This window comes from Larimichthys crocea, chromosome VII (genome assembly GCF_000972845.2).
Source record: "Larimichthys crocea isolate SSNF chromosome VII, L_crocea_2.0, whole genome shotgun sequence".
Taxonomy (NCBI): Eukaryota; Metazoa; Chordata; class Actinopteri; family Sciaenidae; genus Larimichthys; species Larimichthys crocea.
The window spans coordinates 5,965,472-5,985,727 of NC_040017.1; the positions used below are offsets into that span (position 1 = coordinate 5,965,472).

The 20,256-nt window shown below is 40.5% G+C and overlaps 3 protein-coding genes across 3 annotated transcripts; 1 reads left to right on the plus strand and 2 right to left on the minus strand.

The window, feature by feature from the left end:
• Positions 1-5,595: 5,595 nt before the first annotated feature.
• On the minus strand, positions 5,596-8,663 carry LOC104927214 (histone H3.3). The gene is made up of 4 exons (XM_010741240.3): positions 8,516-8,663; positions 7,462-7,605; positions 7,173-7,326; positions 5,596-6,949 (listed from the first exon to the last, which is right to left on the minus strand). Exons 2-4 carry the CDS (start codon positions 7,587-7,589, stop codon positions 6,821-6,823), a joined length of 411 nt encoding a protein of 136 aa, XP_010739542.1. The 5' UTR covers positions 7,590-7,605; positions 8,516-8,663; the 3' UTR covers positions 5,596-6,820.
• An 854-nt stretch (positions 8,664-9,517) lies between these two features.
• LOC104927215 (histone H3.3) lies at positions 9,518-12,240 on the minus strand. The gene is made up of 4 exons (XM_010741242.3): positions 12,089-12,240; positions 11,028-11,165; positions 10,538-10,691; positions 9,518-10,444 (listed from the first exon to the last, which is right to left on the minus strand). The coding sequence occupies exons 2-4, from the start codon at positions 11,153-11,155 to the stop codon at positions 10,316-10,318; spliced, it is 411 nt and encodes a 136-aa protein (XP_010739544.1). The 5' UTR covers positions 11,156-11,165; positions 12,089-12,240; the 3' UTR covers positions 9,518-10,315.
• A 480-nt stretch (positions 12,241-12,720) lies between these two features.
• Positions 12,721-19,559, plus strand: nop53 (NOP53 ribosome biogenesis factor). The gene is made up of 12 exons (XM_010741245.3): positions 12,721-12,996; positions 13,639-13,715; positions 14,077-14,179; positions 15,661-15,863; positions 16,636-16,691; positions 16,809-16,904; positions 16,995-17,096; positions 17,192-17,356; positions 17,538-17,713; positions 18,642-18,708; positions 19,112-19,188; positions 19,313-19,559. Exons 1-12 carry the CDS (start codon positions 12,791-12,793, stop codon positions 19,371-19,373), a joined length of 1,389 nt encoding a protein of 462 aa, XP_010739547.2. The 5' UTR covers positions 12,721-12,790; the 3' UTR covers positions 19,374-19,559.
• Positions 19,560-20,256: the final 697 nt, after the last annotated feature.

The following is a 20,256-nucleotide window of genomic DNA, read 5'->3' on the forward strand; positions in this document are numbered from 1 at the left end:
AAAGAAAAATTGAGCACAAAGTATGTATTTTATTGTATTTTACATCGGTTTCCATTTTGACTTGACATTGACTTTTATACGACCAAACACAGTTTCACTGTCTTTTCTTCCACCGTCACAGTATTTAAGTTACTTAGATTCTAAAATTAAATTAAAATTAAAAACAAAACATGAAAAAGGGTACAAGTAGAATTTTAGAGCCTGAGGAAATGTGTTTGTTTGTGTAGTATTGACTTGATTTTTCATGTACCGTGTCTTATGTAATGCAATGCCGTAACTGGTCATTGGGGGGAGCTGCAGAGAAACAACAGAGTTCAGTGACAGAAAAGAGGAGAGAGAGAAAACTCAAATAGAAATGTATATGTTCTCCTGGAGAAGCATATGGCCTTACAGGACATAGGCCAGCACACACACACACACACTAAGACACACATTAAGAATTATCTGAAATTAACCCAATAGGTCAAATCATGTTCTTCCAGGCACGGTTCCCTCGACTCAAAACTGTTTTTTGCTTATTGTTCCTTGACTGAAATGTTTGACCTCCATCTCACCCTGAGATGATTTTGTGACATCAGGACTGTTGTGTAGCATTCTGTTCATCAATGGTCAATTCGGTCAGTGGAGACTAAGCGCACAGGAGTCCAAGATGTCTCACGCTGAAAGGTTTATTGAAGCTTGAGAATGGCCTCAGGAAAGTGACACAACTATTCTATGTCCACAAATGATTATACTCAATACATACACAGTATAACCCTAACCCCTTACCCTAACCCTACACAGTAGGTTATTTGCCAACTGGTCATTAGTCTACAAACAAGGGGACATATTTACCTGTAGGGTTTTGGAATTGTTGGACTTTTCAGTGAAGTAGGAGACATCTTGTGTCCAGCACTTGACATATCATTGTAATGGCTGTCTCAGCATGCTATTAAAGATCAAAAAGTCATTTTAGCAAAATGGCTAGCTAGCTTTTATGCTGAGTGCACTATTTCATGTAATGACAAAAAGTCCATTTGCTACATTAGACCTAAGACTTCAGGCAGATCTCTCATGAATTGCAAAAGATACACAAAAACCTATTTTACTGGATTTACAGCCAACTCACTGTACTGAGCTGTTTCTGTTCAGCAAACTTTGGATCAGTTAGAAACTTTATTAAGTAATACTTGTTACAGACCCATCATTGCCTGTGATTTGTATTGAATGTCATGTATATAACAAAAACAAAACACCATGAATTGTCAGTGTTTCTTTAATGGAGTTCTTGTGTGGCTCCACTGACCCCTGTGGCGTTGCTAGTTGACTACCACGTTGTGCTAATGGCTGAACACGATTAATCCCTGGGAACAATTCCCGGCTACCTCCACACTCACAGACTCACTATGTCTCTTTGTACACTACATTAATCTCAGTGGTGTGCTCATCTAGTCTGAACCCACTCAACCCCCCACCCCGGTTGAGCCGCTGCCTTCCCAACATGACTACAACCCCCCCCACGCACACATACACATATAAAAAACACCACCATGTCTTTCCCATCTACTGCCGATCATCACTTCTGGACTTTCTCATCTTCCTAAATGCATCTAACCTCAGTTTACGCAGCACTGACATAATTTTCCTTTTTATTAATGGAAACATAACGTAGGTATCTCCTTGTTCATGACATCCATGTTGACTTTTTGCTGGTTAGTCCATATCAAGTTTTCATGAATACAATGTTGGTTGAAAGCCCACTCTCAAATTGTGGATGTTCCCAACAACATGATAACTCTGATTCTCTTTTGACTACCTTTCTTATGTATTTGCTCTGAAAGCGTTATACGTAAAACTGATAGAACCTTTTGCATTTATACAGAATACACTGTGTTGTCAGCAGGTGTCACACCAGCAAAAGGCAAAAGACCTTCACAATCAAGAATGGTGGGTGTTGTGTCCAATTATTTTTTCTAACTTTCTTAATCAATCATTCTAACAATCACACCCACGTCCTGCAGTGATTGGCCAGGTGTGTACAAAGTAAATGGTTTCAAGCACTGCCGAGCTTTGAGATCAATTTTTGTAACTTTACAAAACAGACAATCCTATCATCCAATCATTACTTTATCTTTATCTGTAATTGCCAGGTATGTTCAGTCTTTACATAATTACTTCTGTCACTTTTTTGTGTGTCGAACTGATTGCAATACCATTAGTGCACATTCATCATCCTCCCACCCATACCTTCTATACACACAATGGTGCAGATTGGCCGTTTTTTTAAATGTGGTTAGATGACATGCAGTTGGACTTTGTTTGTTTGAAGCACATTCAGATCTTTATAATGCAGTTGTCTAAACCTGGGGGATATTCATGTTCAAAAGTTGTAGTGGAAGACTTTTAGAATACTTACCAAGGTCCCCAGCTTCTGTTACCACATAATGACAGGGGAGCACTCAAACATTTACAGGTTAAGGTGAGTCTAAGTTTCAACTCTGTGCCTCTATCTATCTCCATCTGTTACTCCACCTTAACTGCATTCATAAATGATTGTCTGGTTCAGCTATAAAAAGTACTTCAGCGACCCCTCCATCCGCTGGGTTTTGTGTTAACTATGACCCCCATCCATCCATCCATCCATCCATCCATCCATCCATCCATCCACAATATACTGTACATCTGTCCCTCTTCCTTCTTCACCTCCTGTCCATGTCTAAAGACAGACACACACACACACACACACACATACACACACACACACACACACACACACACACACACGCACACTGTACCAGTTATGTACTAAATGGGGTCGACCTCCCAACCAGCCCTCACCCACTCATGCCCCCCACCTTCTCCCAACACACACACACACACACACACACACACACACACACACACACACACACACACACACACACACACACACACACACACACACACACACACACACACACACACACACACACACACACACACACACACCTCTCTGTCTCTCTCTTCTCTTCCTCAACATCCATTCACCTCTCTTCCTCCATGCTCCATCCACTGCACCCCCCACCCCCCTTCTACCAATCCCAGCACTGTGTTAATCTGGTGCTGGTCTGATGGTCAGCACTTTGAGCGGCAGACAGACAGATTGGCTTTAATCCCCTGAGTGCCACAGATGGAGCGCAGACCTATGCAGGCCTTGGAGAACGCGAACATGCAGTTTTATACACCCACCCACCTACACACACACACACACACACACACACACACACACACACACACACGTACACACATGTACAAAGACATACAATCATAAAAAATAACTATGCATACTTACTTACTTATACTTTCTTTAGATGTATAAATAAAAATGTTTTCTTGTTCCTGTTTTCCATGTTTCGGTGTAATTTGTATTTACTGCTCAGTAGTGCATATAGTGTGATTAAAAGCATTGATAAAACGAGTTGGAAGTGATTGTTTGATTTTGTCCTAGGTTTTGTGAATGTAGTGTGAAGTTTGTGTTTTGTGTTTACAGTGTTACAGTGTTTACTGTTTTAGTAATCATGAAAAACTATTAATGTGTGTTGCAGTTGCAGTTTTCACTGCAATCTCTGAGTGTTTATGTGTACAAATAATCCTTGGTTTACAACACTTTCATAGCAGAAGTGTACATTTTCAAACAATATGTAAAAATTGAAATACCTTTGTAATTAGAACAGCTAGACATACAGTATCTAACTCCAGTGACTTGCACTGTACTTATGGAACGATTGTGATGAATATATTTGTGCTTAGGAAGGAAAGAAACTTGATGGAGTGAGGCTGACACAATCACAGTAACCATTTAACTACCATCTACAAATGGGCTGCCTGAATCTGTTGTAACATCTTAACATGCAGACTGCATAAATACGAGTTAGAAAAGGAAAAGTGTTGTAACTTCCAGTACTCCACTACTCCAAGTACAATTACGAACTTGATCAAACCTCCTGGAAAGATACAAATAAAGTAAAAAACGATACACAAACTGGATAAATCCAGAATCTGTGTGTATTGTATGAAATAAAAATATTGCGACAATATTCAATAACAGATGATTATTTTCATAAAGACTGGATTGGTTTCACTGATTCTTTTTTGTGACTTATTAAAATCATTTGATGGAACTGTGGTTCTCAGAAACACCTAACTGGCTGGAGACAGAGCGACGTTCATCCTGAAGAAGTGACAGTTTGACTGTGTGTGTGTGTGTGTGTGTGTCCATACTACTGTAGCTGTGTTTCCCATTCAAAACAACAGGATTAAAGGCTAGTGTTTGATTAGATGTTTGTTTGTCTATGTGTGTTTCATTGTAATGAGTATAGCCGAGGCCACAGTGACAGGCGTGTGTGTGTGTGTTTGTGTGTGTGTTTATTGTAATGAATATGGCTGAGGGCATGACTTTATCCCTTTTAATCAAGGAAGTAGAAGGATGGAATGAAACACTGATGAGGGGAATGATGTCAACCCAGAAAGGGATATTAATTGTAATACCAGAGTTTCATGTCTGTTTGTTTATGTGGGTATATATGTGTGTGAGAGAGAGAGATGGGTGCAAAACAAATTATCCAGAAAGAACACAAACCTGGGCAAAGAAGTCACTTCTAAATATCGAATCATCCAATAAAAATGTATAAAAAGTATACTTACATCAAGAAATTGACTTAAATTCTGTTTAGTGTTCAGATAAATAATAATATAATACAAATATTTGTATCAGACTAATAAATTTGAATGTGTAGTTTTGTAATCATCATTCACTCCAAGCTGAAGCACAATTTACCATCAGCAGGAGCTCCAGTCCTCAGTATGAAGGAGTTTGACTGTCGCTGTCACGGCCTCTAACATGGTGTTTTACTGCCACCTAGTGGTGCCACTGGCATCAGTATTAGGAATTTGTTCAGACATATTAATATTAATGATTTATTACTGATCTAGGATTGTAGTTTTTTGTGTTATGGAACAGGAAACTAACTGTAATAGTAAGTTTTCATTTTATTCTTCTTCTGCTCCTAATATTTCTTTAAAACCTCAAAATATGCAATTCTCAATAAAAATCTGAACATTTTTTTAATTTCCTGGTTTGGTTTACTTACTGTAATAAAATCTAGTTAATTAGTAATAGCTTTGTTTTGAGTGGGTCCAAAGGTGACTGGTTATTTACCTCGTCTTTTGCAATGCTGGTGCCATCGAAACAAAGTGGATACAGGCAAAGGCACAGTGATATATGAAAGTCATCATCCTCTTAACTATTCTCTGTGCTGTAAATATCACAAGAATGTGACATATTTGTATTATTATTCTAAAAAAGTGGGCACAATAAAAACAGATAAAAGTGGGAGTGTGCATACCGCTGAGACAAGGAAGTGTGTAACATCCATTTATTACCACCTTATATGACAAATCTGGAAATTACAAACATTGTTTAATTGAAACATTATCATCAACATTTCAAAAAAAAAGAAAAAGAAAAATCAAATTGAGCAAAAAAAAAAAAAAAAATTAAAATTAAAATTAAGTTAAAAGGGTGACGAGTCAACCTGAGAAACGGTATAAAGACGATCAACTGATCCGGAGAAAAAAAAAAAACTGAAGCACAAGGGGGGACGTATACAGAAAACATGACCTGCATTATCTGTCATGTAACACTGATTTACAATACATTTTCACATTTTAATCAGCTGTTTTGTTTTTTAAAAATAAATCATTTTCACACTGTGAGAGCTTTTGGTTTTGGAGAACATTACAAACCTAGACGAACCTTTGTTATAAAAAGGTCCTGTATTTAAAAAATGAGCCACCGCTTAAAAAAGTCTCTCTGACACCGTATTTGAGCTCTCGAGCTTTGGCTTGAAATAATTAGATGAAACCAATTAGAACGCCACAAGAACAGGTGAGGTTAGACTCTTCTGTTAATTAGGAAAAGAGTGCGTACAAGAGGATCCAACTTTGGTGCCAAAACGAGTCAGTAGCTTCACATTTCAGTAGAAAAAACCTGTTCAAATCTGTTTTTTTTAATTTTTTGTTATTGTTCTCTGTCGGTGTTTTAATCTGATTTATCCCCCCATCTCCATGTCATTCACAAATGGTTTGAAATGAAAGAGAAAAATCCTGTGCATGAGACTTGGAAGGAAAGAAAAACAAAACTGAAATGATGATCAATATGGTAATCATAAATCAACTTTCCCAAAGATGCTGATGGATTGTATACAATTTGCTGTGGTGATCAGAGCCAGCTCTCATGCAGACACATACAGGGACAGAAAGTCCAGCCTCGCCCGTCGTGAGAAGAGACCAACAGTATCGTCTCTGCACACTTCGGAGGGAGTCTGGTGGAGGATAGAAAGCAGGAGAAGAGGACCGGGCATGTTCTTCTAGCACCTTGCTGCAGGAAAGAGACGAGAGTCCCCCAGCAGACAAACACCCATCCTCTCCTCCTGTCTGTCCCTCCCAAATTTGCATTGTTCTGATTTCTCATTATTCGATCCACAAATCAGCCTCAACCCCACAGTCAGATTAGAAACAGTGCAAAATATGAGACGTGTGCTTGAGGAGATCTCATCACCAAAGAGTCGGTACATGCACAAAAAGAGAGTACCCTAGAAGTCTGCTGCAGAGAGCACTAAGAAAAACACGACTATACACTTTATCCATAATATAATCAGTTTTCCTCTACACACTACTAACACAGGGAGGGGGAGAGAAAGGGAGCGGGTGAGGGGAGGTGGGACGGAGAGACAGACCGGTGAAGGAAGGGCAGGAAGAGGTGAGAAGGAGAAAGACCAAGAGGAGCGGGGAGGGGGGGTGATTAAGCACGTTCCCCGCGGATACGGCGTGCCAGCTGGATGTCTTTGGGCATGATGGTGACACGCTTGGCGTGGATGGCGCACAGGTTGGTGTCCTCAAACAGACCCACCAGGTAGGCCTCGCTGGCCTCCTGCAGAGAAGGAAGACAGTCAGTGGAGCAAGTACTTTTGGCTTTGGAAACTTTGTTATGGCCAATCGTCGTTTTGATGCTTTTATGGGCTAAATGATGAACCCATTTAGTAACAGAAACATTATCAGTCTCTGCATCTACAGACTTTTAGAAATGCGTCTTTAGTAGGCCGGCTGACATGCATTCTGCACATTCTGTATCCGTGTATGATTGTAATACAGACCTGCAGAGCTCCGATGGCTGCGCTCTGGAAACGCAGATCGGTCTTGAAGTCCTGGGCGATTTCTCTCACCAGGCGCTGGAAGGGCAGCTTGCGGATCAGCAGCTCAGTGGACTTCTGATAACGACGGATCTCACGCAGAGCCACAGTACCGGGCCTTCGTAATACATAAAAATGTGTTAATCATGTTTATATTAACCATATTAAAGCACAAAGAGTTTCCACTCTACAGTTTCTCCTAGGACTTTAACGATGTCAGTGACTCGTGGTTTAGGATTTCTGTCTGTCTCACCTGTAACGATGGGGCTTCTTCACACCGCCGGTGGAAGGGGCGCTCTTGCGAGCAGCCTTTGTGGCCAGCTGTTTACGTGGGGCTTTGCCTCCAGTGGACTTACGGGCAGTCTGCTTGGTACGGGCCATGACTACGAATAATCACCTGAAGAAGATGGGGGAAACTTACAAAATTACAGACATGTTCAAAACTTTTTTTTTTTTAATTCTCTGGATGTTAAAAACTGTTAAAGGTTTAATAAGAAAAATACTTTGATGGCACCATTAACACATGTTAGAACAGAAAGTGAAATAAGTTTTACTGTTTTGATACTTGACGTTTATTATAGTGATTATTAATCCTCTTAAAGGCACTTGTGTTGTTAAATATAAACAAACACATTACATAATATTTAAACTGGGACAGGAAACTTATTTCAAGTTAACTATTTGGGTAAATAAACATTCAAGAGATTCCGTGTGACAATCAGCCCGTCAAACATCCATCAAATGTCAACGGCGATCTTATTGGTTGGTAGACCAATACGTCACTGAAAATATAACACATGCACCAATCAACGTGCAGAGCCTTCAAAGTAGGCGGGATCTACAACTGCCTTCCACTGTTGGAAGGTCCGCCTACCGCGCTCTGATGATGGCGGCGGTTTGATGCGCAAACGGGATAAAGACCCAGGGCAGAAGAGCAAAGGAGTAGCACAAAAACAACTTCAATTTGACTAAAAACCGCCGCTCCAGCGTGTCGGAAAATGAGAGAACACCACAGGAGACATTTCAAGGAACTCATAGATGGGCATAGGAGAGCCGAACGGTCCCTAACGGCAACGTAGAACCGAGCTGAACCGGCGCATTATTTGAAACAGAATTTCCCCGTGATGTGAACGGCTGCAGCAAAGACTGCGTTTCAACCGCCGCTTCGACAGCCGTGTTTGTTATTTTCTCACACGACGAAATTACAGCTTTTTTTACTGTTAAATGGGTCTACGAATAAAAAAAAACTAGAACTTAAAAATACAAAGTTGAACCGCGGGCACGGCGACACATTTAAAGGGGCTTACCTCGGGGAAAAGTGAGTAGAAGTGGTGAGAAATGTTTCGCTTCTCTCTATTTTCTTCTTCGTATCCACAATGGGAAGCAGCGTCCAGCGGGAAAATGGCCGCCGCGTCAATCATCTGTCCCACAATGCAACAGTGTTCGTTTCTGTGGTTACTTTTTTTATTAATTTGACACTTTGAGGGGTGATTAGTTTGATTGTGTTTAATTAACATGCGCTGGATATGTCGCTACTCTTAAATTTAGTTTCGGAGAGATGAAATACAGATGTGCTTTGTCGTGTTTTCGACATTCAACGTGAATGTGAGCGCTCGGGTCGAACCGAAACTTTGACGTTTGGACACTGAAAAGTTCGTCCTACTTTTTTTTTACTGGTTGTTAAATCTTTGTTTCACAACGTAGTTATGAATAAAATGTGACAACTGCCTAAAACTACGTATGCAACTGACTTCTCGGCCCCAAAGAAGTCATTAAACTACAGCGGAGGGATGTACATTCAAATTGAGACCTGTATATTTGTCTGTATATAGTTAAATAAACTTATTTTTATCAGTAATTTGTCTCCAGTTTTTTAAGTTAACAAATTTAAGTAGTTTTGAAATTATATACTATATATATTTTTAATTATGTTACCTCAGCTATGTTATGCAATTGGAACTTCTTTTCTTTGGAAATAAGTGTTCATCAAGAACAGAAATGTACTACATATATACTTAAGAATATCAATTAAGGTCTAGAAGAAGAGGAAGATCTTCTGTATAAAACTATTATTCTTATTCTTTATTAGTCTGTCCATTACTTTGTTTGTCTGGTCTGTAAAATTTAAGAAATGTGTGGAAAAATACCCCTTCAAAAGTCCAAGGTGATATCAGTCAGCTTGTTTAGTAAGACCGACAGCCCAAATATCAAAGAAATCCAGTTTACAATCACAATAAAAATATATATAAGTAATAGCAAATTATTTAACTTAAAACTGTTTAAGTGTTGACATTCACTCACACAACTTCTTAAACCACAAGAATCTGTTTATTATGTTTGTATGTGAATTTTCAAGAGTACAAATATTTTGCCTTTAAAAATGACTGAAAACATAAAATCAAAAACACAGTAGAAAAAAATTAGGTTATCATATCAACCTGAGAGAGGAACAAAAAGTCAAAACATTACCTGGACATAATAACGTGGCTGATAAACCAAAAATATGATCAACATAGGTCTGCTACATATATGCCGCTTGTAATCTGCCAAAAAATGCAGTGTAATTATAGCACAATGACGCTTCTAATTGACATCCAGAATCAAACTTTTGTATTTTGATACATTGAACAGCAACAGTAGAAATACACCATTATTGTAAAAAAAAAAAAAGAAAGAAAGAAAAAGAAAAATCACTACTTGTACAACAAATTTCTATTTTAAAAAGAAAAAAATAAGAAGACCCATTATATCAATGTATATGTCCGTCTGAAGATGAAAATGCCTCAACCTTAATGCTATTTCCTATGCTTAATTCATATCACACACTATTCTTGGCTTGCAAAACACCTTAATCATAGAGAGAACAAGGTATTCCTTTGAGCTAGCTAGCTAGCGAGGAGTGTTTCAGACATACATGAAGATATCTCTAAGGAAACTCTGCTACTAGTAGCACCGAAGAAGACATAATCACACGTTTTACGGTTATCACAATCATATGATATATATAGAACCTCAAACCAAACTACCAACTAAGTATAGAGGGAGGAAAGGGATAGAAAGAGAGGTGAAGGGACAAGAGGACAGGGTATAACAAATCAGAAAACATTTTAAGCGCGTTCCCCGCGGATACGGCGTGCCAGCTGGATGTCTTTGGGCATGATGGTGACACGCTTGGCGTGGATGGCGCACAGGTTGGTGTCCTCAAACAGACCCACCAGGTAGGCCTCGCTGGCTTCCTACAGATGGAACCAAAATGTTTTGTTTTTTTTAGTTAAAATGACAAATCATGCTGTTGAGTTTAAACATTTTCTGTAGCAAGTGCTGCTGACCTGCAGAGCTCCGATGGCTGCGCTTTGGAAACGCAGATCGGTCTTGAAGTCCTGGGCGATTTCTCTCACCAGGCGCTGGAAGGGCAGCTTGCGGATCAGCAGCTCAGTGGACTTCTGATAACGACGGATCTCACGCAGAGCCACAGTACCGGGCCTGAAGAGAAGATGCAAAAAATGAACGATTGCAAAATCTGAGGGGAATTAGCCTAATGTGCACAAACTTATGTTGTGCTTCTTAGATTTTGACAGAACACACTACTCTTCATCTTGTGCACCGAAGTTCATCTTCGCCTGACACCTCTGCATACAGTTAGTATGGAGGGTAGTTGAATCTTTAAATTGAGTTTCAGTCCAACAGGCAAAATGCACAATATACACAGCCTACTGTGTTTTCTGACAACGTCTGTTAATAAAGTGAACTGCAAGAAAACTAAAAACTATCTTGTCTTGGTTACCTTTCTAACACAAACGGTACTATGTGAGCTCTCACCTGTAACGATGGGGCTTCTTCACACCGCCGGTGGAAGGGGCGCTCTTGCGAGCAGCCTTTGTGGCCAGCTGTTTACGTGGGGCTTTGCCTCCAGTGGACTTACGGGCAGTCTGCTTGGTACGGGCCATGGCTTCTCACCTAAGGGCATGTGACAAAGTGTGTTTTGGTTAAAGTAAGTAACAAGGGGACGTGCAACAAAAAGTTCTATTTTTTTATTTAGAAGTTTTTATTTACATCAACATGAGAGTCTGTACTCTTCAATCAGAGTGGTTTGTAAACAAACAAACTAAAAAAAAAAAGTACTACAGACCTCAGTTTTATTTTTTTCAAGTTATATCCAAGGAGACAGCTTATGCAATGACTGTAGTAAAAAGGACAGCGAAGCTACCCAATCATAGAGCAGCACTTTATCACTTCAACTAATCACATCCCGTACAGGAGCCTCTGGGGCGGGATGTTGTGAACCTTTCCACCAATCACAAGACGACAGTTTCCCGACAAACCCCACCCCTTGCGCATTGAACGTGGGTTCACTCGTTTCTTCTCACCGTGCGCCCTGGTTGCTCACAGGACGATTGTTTTAGTTCAGAATAAGCTATTTTGACGTAAAACCAAGCGACCCCGCCCGCGCTGGCTGCTCGGTGTCTACAAACCAGCGCACCCAAAAGATGATGGCTGGCTGCTGGCTCGAAGAATGTAAACGGGAAGGAAAAATCGTTGTAGCAAACGATGAGGGGTGATGACAAAAACGACGAAAGATTAGAAAAACCGCGTCGTGAAAGTGGAATATGCTTTTTGAAAACGACACTAGACATGTCAGGGGATCCATTGGTGAACAATACTTTGTCAGATGACCCCTCACTTTAGGCGCATTTCCGAGTCAAATTTCGAGCAGATCACAAATGCCTTTTCGGTCCCCGACTCCCCGAGCAGGCAGATAATAGCTCGACTGGCTCTGCGTTTTTCTTTTTCAACGAAAATAAACGAAAAAACACGTCCATCCGAGAGCTAACACGACATTTATTGATAGATTGGAGTTTTATTAAAATGGTCATACTCACCTTTGAAAACTTGCCGAAAGATTGCAGCTTAAAAACGGGAATTTATTCTTGGTGTCTCTAAAGCGTTGTTCTCGCAATAGAATGAAGGGAGGGAAAAAAAGGAAAAAAAAAACATAGGACAGCAACAGGAGACACGTTTCCCGTCATGCATTTGGGACAAACATATAACATACATGCTGCAACATGACAAAGAATTGACCACACTCACATGCAACGCAGTGCAACAAGTTTTGCCCCCAAACCCTGTTTATTAACACTTTTGTCAGTTTATGTTATTTATATTTTAGTTTTATTTTAGTATTTTACCTGGAAAGAAATAAAGCAACTAAATGCCTATCAGTAACTGAGGAAGAACATAAAGTTAGTGACATTCAGTCTTCTAGACTTTTAAAAATTCACGTTATTCATTTTATTTATTATTCAATTTGTGTAAAAATGCAAAATAAACACTTTGGGGATTTTCTTTGTTCAGAGTATCACGTGAAACAATGTTAATAACCGCACTATATATACATATATAATAAATCAAATAATGATCATACTCTAAAAACATGTGACAGTGAAAAGAAAGTTTAAACTTTTATTTACATGTAGGCAGCTTTTTTTATTGTAGTTACACTGTCCGCCGTGTAGGTGGCGCCAAAAACAAGTCACTACAACACGAACGAAGAAGAAACGTGTTTTCTCTCTTCAGTCCCCAACATGGCGTCCGCCAGGCGGTTAAAACGCGTGGCGGCTTCACAGCCTGGTTTCATAAATTTAAAGTCCGCTTCAGACTCCGCGGGCTCGGCCAGCAGCCGGAGAAAACGCGTGAACAAGAACAAGAAGAAGAGCTGGAACAAACACAGCGACATAAACGACATAGACGACTTTCTAGAAGACGTCAGGCACCAGGAGAGGACCACGGGGTGAGTTTAGTGAGCCGTGTGTGAGGAGGACGGACAGTCTGCTTAAAAATGTCCAGCGTGAGGATTTGTGGACGTTTTATCGTGTATGTCGTCGCATTTCCACGCACAGGCATCTGTCTGTATGTTTGTATGTAACCGTCAGCTTGGTCAGTATTGTTTGCAAAGCCATCTTGATATTCCTCTGAACATGTCTCCTTAAGACGCCTGAACAGTCTGGTTTGGAAAATCCATAAAACACAAGTCCAATCGACTAAATGTTGAACTAAAGCTAAGGGCCAGTATCTGGAAAAGACTGCCGAGGATGTACACACAGGGCTTTTTATGTTTCACACGGACTACAAACATGGTGCCGTCCATGCTTCCATGACGTAGAGAGCGTCAGCACCAGTCTGAAATTAATATTCAGTAAGTTGAGTGATAGAAATAATGGAAAACTATTGTTTTCAACAAAAAACAAACTATTTGAAGATGTCACCTTCGTCTCTCGGAACCCATGCAGAGCATTGTTTTTCGTCTTACATTTCATACATGAAACAGTTAATCATTTACTAATTACTCAGCATATTGATTGGTCATGATAATAATTATAAGGAGAACGCAGCTTCTTCAGTTATGTGACATTGTGTGATCTTTGTGTTTCAGGGGTCTGCTGTCGGAGAAGTCAGATGACAGTTTGTTTTTTTTGGACATCGGACAACCAAAGAAAGCTGAACAGAAAGGTAAATACATAATTACACAAGTGAGTAGAAATGTCCTCCAGCAGTTAAAACAAGCACATCCTACATTTCCCAGAGTTCCACATGTGTAGATTAAAGTGGCACATGGTTTTTGAGCTGTAAACTAAATCATATGACTGTACTGTGACATGCCATCTGCCGTTTTAAATCACCATGATGCCAGTGCTGATATAGTCAGCCATTTGGGACTAATGTCCATCCGGACAGTTACACTTTAAATACATATTAGTATTTGCTAGTTGTTATTTATCCTTATATAAATACATATGTGTATGTAAATATATGTGCCTGATGGTGACTCTAACCTATTAACTCATACTAACTTATCTGTATTTCTCTGAAGAAGAGGAACCTGTCGAGGGGAAGAAGAGGAAGGGGAAGGTGTCACGACCTTTGAGGATAGACCTGATCCTGCAGCACGACTCCCTTGTTCAACCACCTAAAGAGTCAGTATCTGCATTTGTCTGTTCTTCTTTGGCTGCAGTCAGCACACTTAACTGTAAAGACACTGAAATGTTATTTTGAGGTTGGATTCACTTTTTTCCTACCACAAACCTACATTTTATTTAATTTTTCATTTTTAACACAAAGCCTATGCCGAGTGCATACATTCTTGATAATAGCCATAGTTGGAAATGTCTAGAGCTGCTCCTGACCAGTTTTTCTAGTTGACTAGTAGTGGTTAGCTCAAGCTATAGGTTGACATTTCTCAAACATTAGTTTTATTAATATAATTATTTAAATATATGTTTTGGGACATCAGAAAACGGTTTGAGTTCCAGGGCTGAGAAGTAACATTGTCAATATCGTGCTACATTACAGAAAAATACAAAAACATGTTGTTGTGGAAATCCTCTCCTGCTGGTGAAGAATGAAATAGAGACTTCTGCCGGCCGACAAGGTTTTATTTTCTTTGCAAAGAAAAGGTCATTTCAACAAACGAGCGGTCAAAGATGAAGAAAAGACCTAGGGCATAGGGATACCTTTATACCTGTGGGACACTCCTTTCACACCCCTTTGTCTACTGCAGGAGTTGCCCCCTCCAGGAAGTGTTTTCACACCCCTTTGTCTGTTGCAGGTATTGGCACCGACCCCCCGTTGGTGTGTTTTACACCTGAAGTATCCTACAGGATCTTGTATTTAGGTGCAAAGTTGAGTCTAGGCACCACAATTTACAAAGACAAAAGGAGCTGGTGTCTTATGTTAAGAAGGGGGGAGGTTGTGCGTCTCTAGTGACATTACAATGTAACTATCAGACTTTCATATATTTTTAACAATACAAAGTATACAAAGTGAACATCAATGCTAACGGCAAAAGCGGTAATGATTTTGAAAGTGTCAGGAAAACCTGCATCGACAAGAGTATGACATTGTCCCTCCTGTCTGTCAGCTTTCAATTGGGCCAAGCATAAATAAAAGATAAAAAAATAAATGAATCATTCACTGATGCTAGTCTACAGATCTGTGTATAAGATATATACATTTACAATCTTTAACAATGCGTTTCTAAAAGAGAAAACATTTTTGTATTTGTCAGGGAAAACTGAGACTCTTCTCATGGTGTTGCATATTATCTGACCTTTGACCTGACAGGAAAAATAGGTTCCCAGAGTCTGTTATTTGTATGTATCATCTGTTAAAGCAGAGGTCTTTAAAAAATCAGCCTTGCATTTGTGTATTTTAATGTTTGGGTATCTCCAGTGATGATCTCATCCTTGCGCTCCCAGTATTTCCTTCATGGGGAATGTGAAGAGGACATACAGGAGCTCAGGAGACTGTTGTGTGAACAGTATCCTGGGATCTGAGGATGTACAAACACATCATGAAGTAGACACAGACATCTAGTATGCTCGTTGCTGGTTTCGCTCCATCATATCTCATGTTGCTTTAATCAAATGATCATCTCTTGTGACTTTTCCCGCTCTAGTGTGCTGGCCTATCAGCAACCCAATGCCAAGAAACTACGTCGTATTGCCCAGAAGGCTGAGCAGCTGGCAGCCAAAGGCGTCGTCCCTCGGAGGCAGAAACAGCTGCTGAACAGACGGCCGGTCGACAGGACGGTGAAGAAGGCAGTGACGGAGGCCAACAACAACCCAGACAGAGAATATTACGACATATGGGGACAAGAGTGTGAGTGTCATTTGTGCGGTGTGTCTGTGTGTTACCGAGCTGCCTGTCCAGTGATGATCCCATCCTTGCGCTCCCAGTATTTCCTTCATGGGAATGTGAAGACCAGCACGGTGCTCAGATGACTGTTTTGTGAACGGTTGTCTGGGATCTGAGGATACACGTGTAGAAGTCAAAGTTTATGATAAGTACCAAAGTGTAAATTTAATCCAGTGTGGCTGGAAATGGATCTTTATAGCGAGCGGCCTTTTACAGATTTATACTGACTGCTGACTCCTCGATCCCCCTAACTGACCCATAGGAGCTGCAAGTTATCGCAGCTCTTAGGCTAAAGATAAACACATTTTGGTCTTTGTCATGACTCAAAAACGGACATCTGTAGAAACGTTTGGTCTCGTCTTGGTGAACTGCAGCATCTGCAGATTATTTGCATACCTGATATGTTATGAGCCACGAAAGTTAGACACGCTATAAGATGAATAAATCCTTGTTTACACTAGATCAAGTCTGCTGCATGTTGCATCTCTGTGTCTGCACAGTCACCATATTGGAGAGGTCAAGATCTGCAAGTGAACAAATAGAGCAGCCTTAATCCTGATCTCCTGATAGTGTGTTTTCACTGAATGAGACTGAAACTAACAATCCGCAGTACCTGAATCGATGATAGATTTGTGCCTATGTAATTTTGATGAATGTTTGCTGTTAGCTCCTTGCCAGCTGTCTTTAGTGCACGTAACTGTTCATATTTTAAACAATTTTTTTCTTTTGAATGTAGCCAAAAACACAGCTGACCCCTGGTACCTTCAACAGACGGGCAAGAAGCTTGTCAAGGTAAGAATAAACATCCTACAGTTTGATTTAATGGGCAGTCAGCAGTATAATGGTCTTTCATAATGTATGTGTAGAGGTTTGAGTTTGACTAATGTGGCCATGTCACTGTCTTGTCAGCGTCCAGAGAAGTTGAATGAGAAGCCGTCTGTGCTTCCTGCTGTGGAGGTGATCGCTCCCGGAGGATCCTACAATCCAGATTTCTTCTCCCATCAGGTATGCCCCAAGTGAAGTTGTGCAGATTTATGTCGACGTATCCCACCTCAATAACATCATACTGACCACCCCCCCTCTCTGTGAACCCAGGCTTTGCTCCAGGAGGCCCACGATATAGAGGTCAAGAAACAAAAGGAGGAAGACAAAATTGCGAAGCAGCTGGCTGTCAACAGAGCCGACACAGCAACAGAGGTGCAGAGGACTATTCCAGCCAGTCCCATCATGGAAGATCTTTGATTTAAAAAATCTAACACGTTTTTAATCTAACACGTGTTTGTGTTGTGCAGGAGACGGTCTTTAATGAGCAGGTGGAAGGCCTCGTAGAAGAGGAGAATGAAGAAGAAGAAGTGGCTCTTGATGAGGAAGAGGAGGATGGAGCAGTGGGAGCCATCGTGCTGGCAGACAAGAAGACTGAGAAAAAGAGGAAGAGAGAGAAGGCTGAAAAAATTAAGGTACAGGCACACTTCATACTTCAGACTCATCTTAAACACTTCTACTATTTAAATAATCACACACATTCATGGGCACGTTTGGACTGATTCACTGTGTCAGTTGAGTTGGCTTTACAGAAAATGCCCTCCAAATGTCGCTGACAACCCAACTCACTGTTTCTCTTCCGCTTTCCCACCCCAGGAGCAGCAGCGTCTGGCTGACAGACGGCAGACTGACCAGCGGCAGCAGCTCTTCCAGCTCCGCTCCATAAAGGCCTCCATCAAACAGCAGGCCCAGAAAACCCAGGCCAAACAGATAAAACGCAAGGCCAAGCAGGAGGCCCAGAAAGCTCAACCCAGACGCCTCGGCAAACTCAAGTACGTGCTTAACACTCTCCTCCTCACCGGTGTACATATGTGAAAGTTAGTTATTCCTGTGGTTTAGGTTTGCACTAAAAAAACACTCAGGACTCACAGACACACAGCTAAAAGTGGTGAAAACTGATAATGCACACATTGAGACATCCTGACTTTTAGTATGAGTCTTTTGATAAGACACCTGATAAATCCCCACTTCTGTCACTTCACACTTTCAGTTTGTAGGTTTTCTCTTAAAAAAATTAAGTTTCGAACCCAGTCAGAGATGAAATTGACGACATTTCTTACACTTTAGGAAGCTCCTTTCAGAGCCACCTAAAACATACAACCATAGTACTGAACTATTATCGCCAGGCCGAATGTTAGTCGTCACGACCGGAATCAGTAATAGACTGATCTTTTGTCTTCTAACGCTGTAGACACGCAGGATTTTTATTTCCAGGATGATCATTACCTTAGGTAAATTTTAAGTTTAAATATGTGCTGATCAAAATCACATTAAACCCCATGGCATTGTCTGCTGAGGTTTAAACTGCACCGGAAAATAGTCTTTTATTCAGAGCTGACAACAGAACAATTTTGATTGCCAGACCGAAAAAAAACCCTACTGAGTTCAAGTATTACAGAGCTGGTCTAGTTTAGCACAGAGCAGCATTTTACGCTTCAACAAGTGCTGGTTTAATTGGACATTAGCAATTTTATGTAGCAAAATGTATTCAGTCATTTATTTACAAAAAGTATAGACGTGGTTATACACATTTATTGCAACTTTAAGCCTTTAATTTGTACTGTCCTTTTTGTCACAAGCCATGGAGACATTATGAATTTTTTTATCTTATCCTGTAGTTTCGTCAATAGGGGGCAGCTTTTGGATGGATTGATTTTTTGCTATGGAAATGGTTGTAAACATGTCTGTCTTCGTTTGCAGGTTTCAGCCTCAGGACATGGAAGTTCAGCTGAGCGACGAGCTGGCCGGCTCCCTGCGACGACTCAAGGTACTCCCACCACGAACTGTTTTAATGTTCGCTTGCTCATCCAGTCTGACCTTTTTCCAGCGAGGTCTTTATCTGTCAATGAGTTTTTGGTTCCTTTTTAATTGGTATGTTATATCAGCACTCTGTACGGTCTTATTCTAAGCTTTTATCCTATTCTCTAACTCTGCAGCGACCCACTTTTAACCACAGGGAACCTCACAGTTTCACATTAGCTAATTACCAGTGGAAAATTCCACCGCTTCTCTCTTATCTCCCACCATTATGTCTCAGATTAATACTTAAAATCAGCCTTTGTGCCGTGAATGGGAATGTATAAATACTGTGAGAATTGCACATTGTCTCACATGGACTTGTCTGGGCTTGTCTCCCCCTCCTTCTCACCTGTAATGCCGTGCCTCTGCAGCCAGAGGGCAGCGTCCTCAAGGATCGCTTCAAGAGCCTGCAGAAGAGGAACCTGATCGAGCCAAGAGAGAGAGCCAAGTAAGGACCTCAGCTTCACTCTTACGTAACCTCAAAGCTCGCAGTGATATACAGTTCCATGTGGAGTGCATTGATTTTTACAACTCTCCCTCTCTGTCGCTTCCCTCCCCTGTCTGTCTGTTAGGTTCAAGAGAAGACTCAAGCTCAAGTATGTGGAGAAGAGAGCCTTTAGAGAGATTACTTAGTGCTGATCCACAGACCACAGGAGCTGAAAACGAGACTGGGACCCATTTCAAGCCACGAACGCAACATAATGGAACTGTGTATATACAACTTAATGCCTGTAAAGGCCCGTTTGACCCCTTTCAGACAATTACAACTACTAACAAATGAATATGTCACGTTAATGATATAAACTAAAATTAATCGATGGTGTGTTTCCTGCACTGGTTTTTACGTCTTGCATTTTTCACACGTTGTGTGTGTGTGTGTGTGTGTGTGTGTGTGTGTGTGTGTGTTACATAATATGACCACTTTCAGGAAATGTTCTTTGGCTTCATAGTACACAGCTGTGTCTGCTGAGGCCGAGTGTCAGTGTGTCACTGCTCTGCTTATACATGGGTTAAGTCTCAGGTTAATAACAGGGTCAAACACATGAAGTGATACCATCAGCTGCAGGGATGTAGTTCAGGTTCATGTTGCCTGTCGGTACGCCTGATATTTTTCAAGATTACTGCAGCTTTGAACATGTAAACACTAAGATATACAAACATTTTTGGATATTTGTAAAAATTGAATACAGGTGATTTTTGATTGAAGTATTACATTTTGTCAAGGCATTTAATCCCTATTCCAGCGTGATTTAACCTCCAGGTGGGAACAACTATAGTAGCTGAAACCTTAATTCACTGAGCGTTTTATTCTTCATTCTGAATTTGCATGTCCACATGATTAACATAAAACCGAGTGTTGACCTGTGATTAAAAGGTGAAGAGGAGGGACAGCAGAAATTAAAAATATATGCATTTTTTAAAACCCATAATTAGATCACTTGATTAAATGGTGTTAAATTGAAGCAGATTAATTTTCTTTTATCTCGAGTGGAAAGAAACCACAGACAGATGGGTT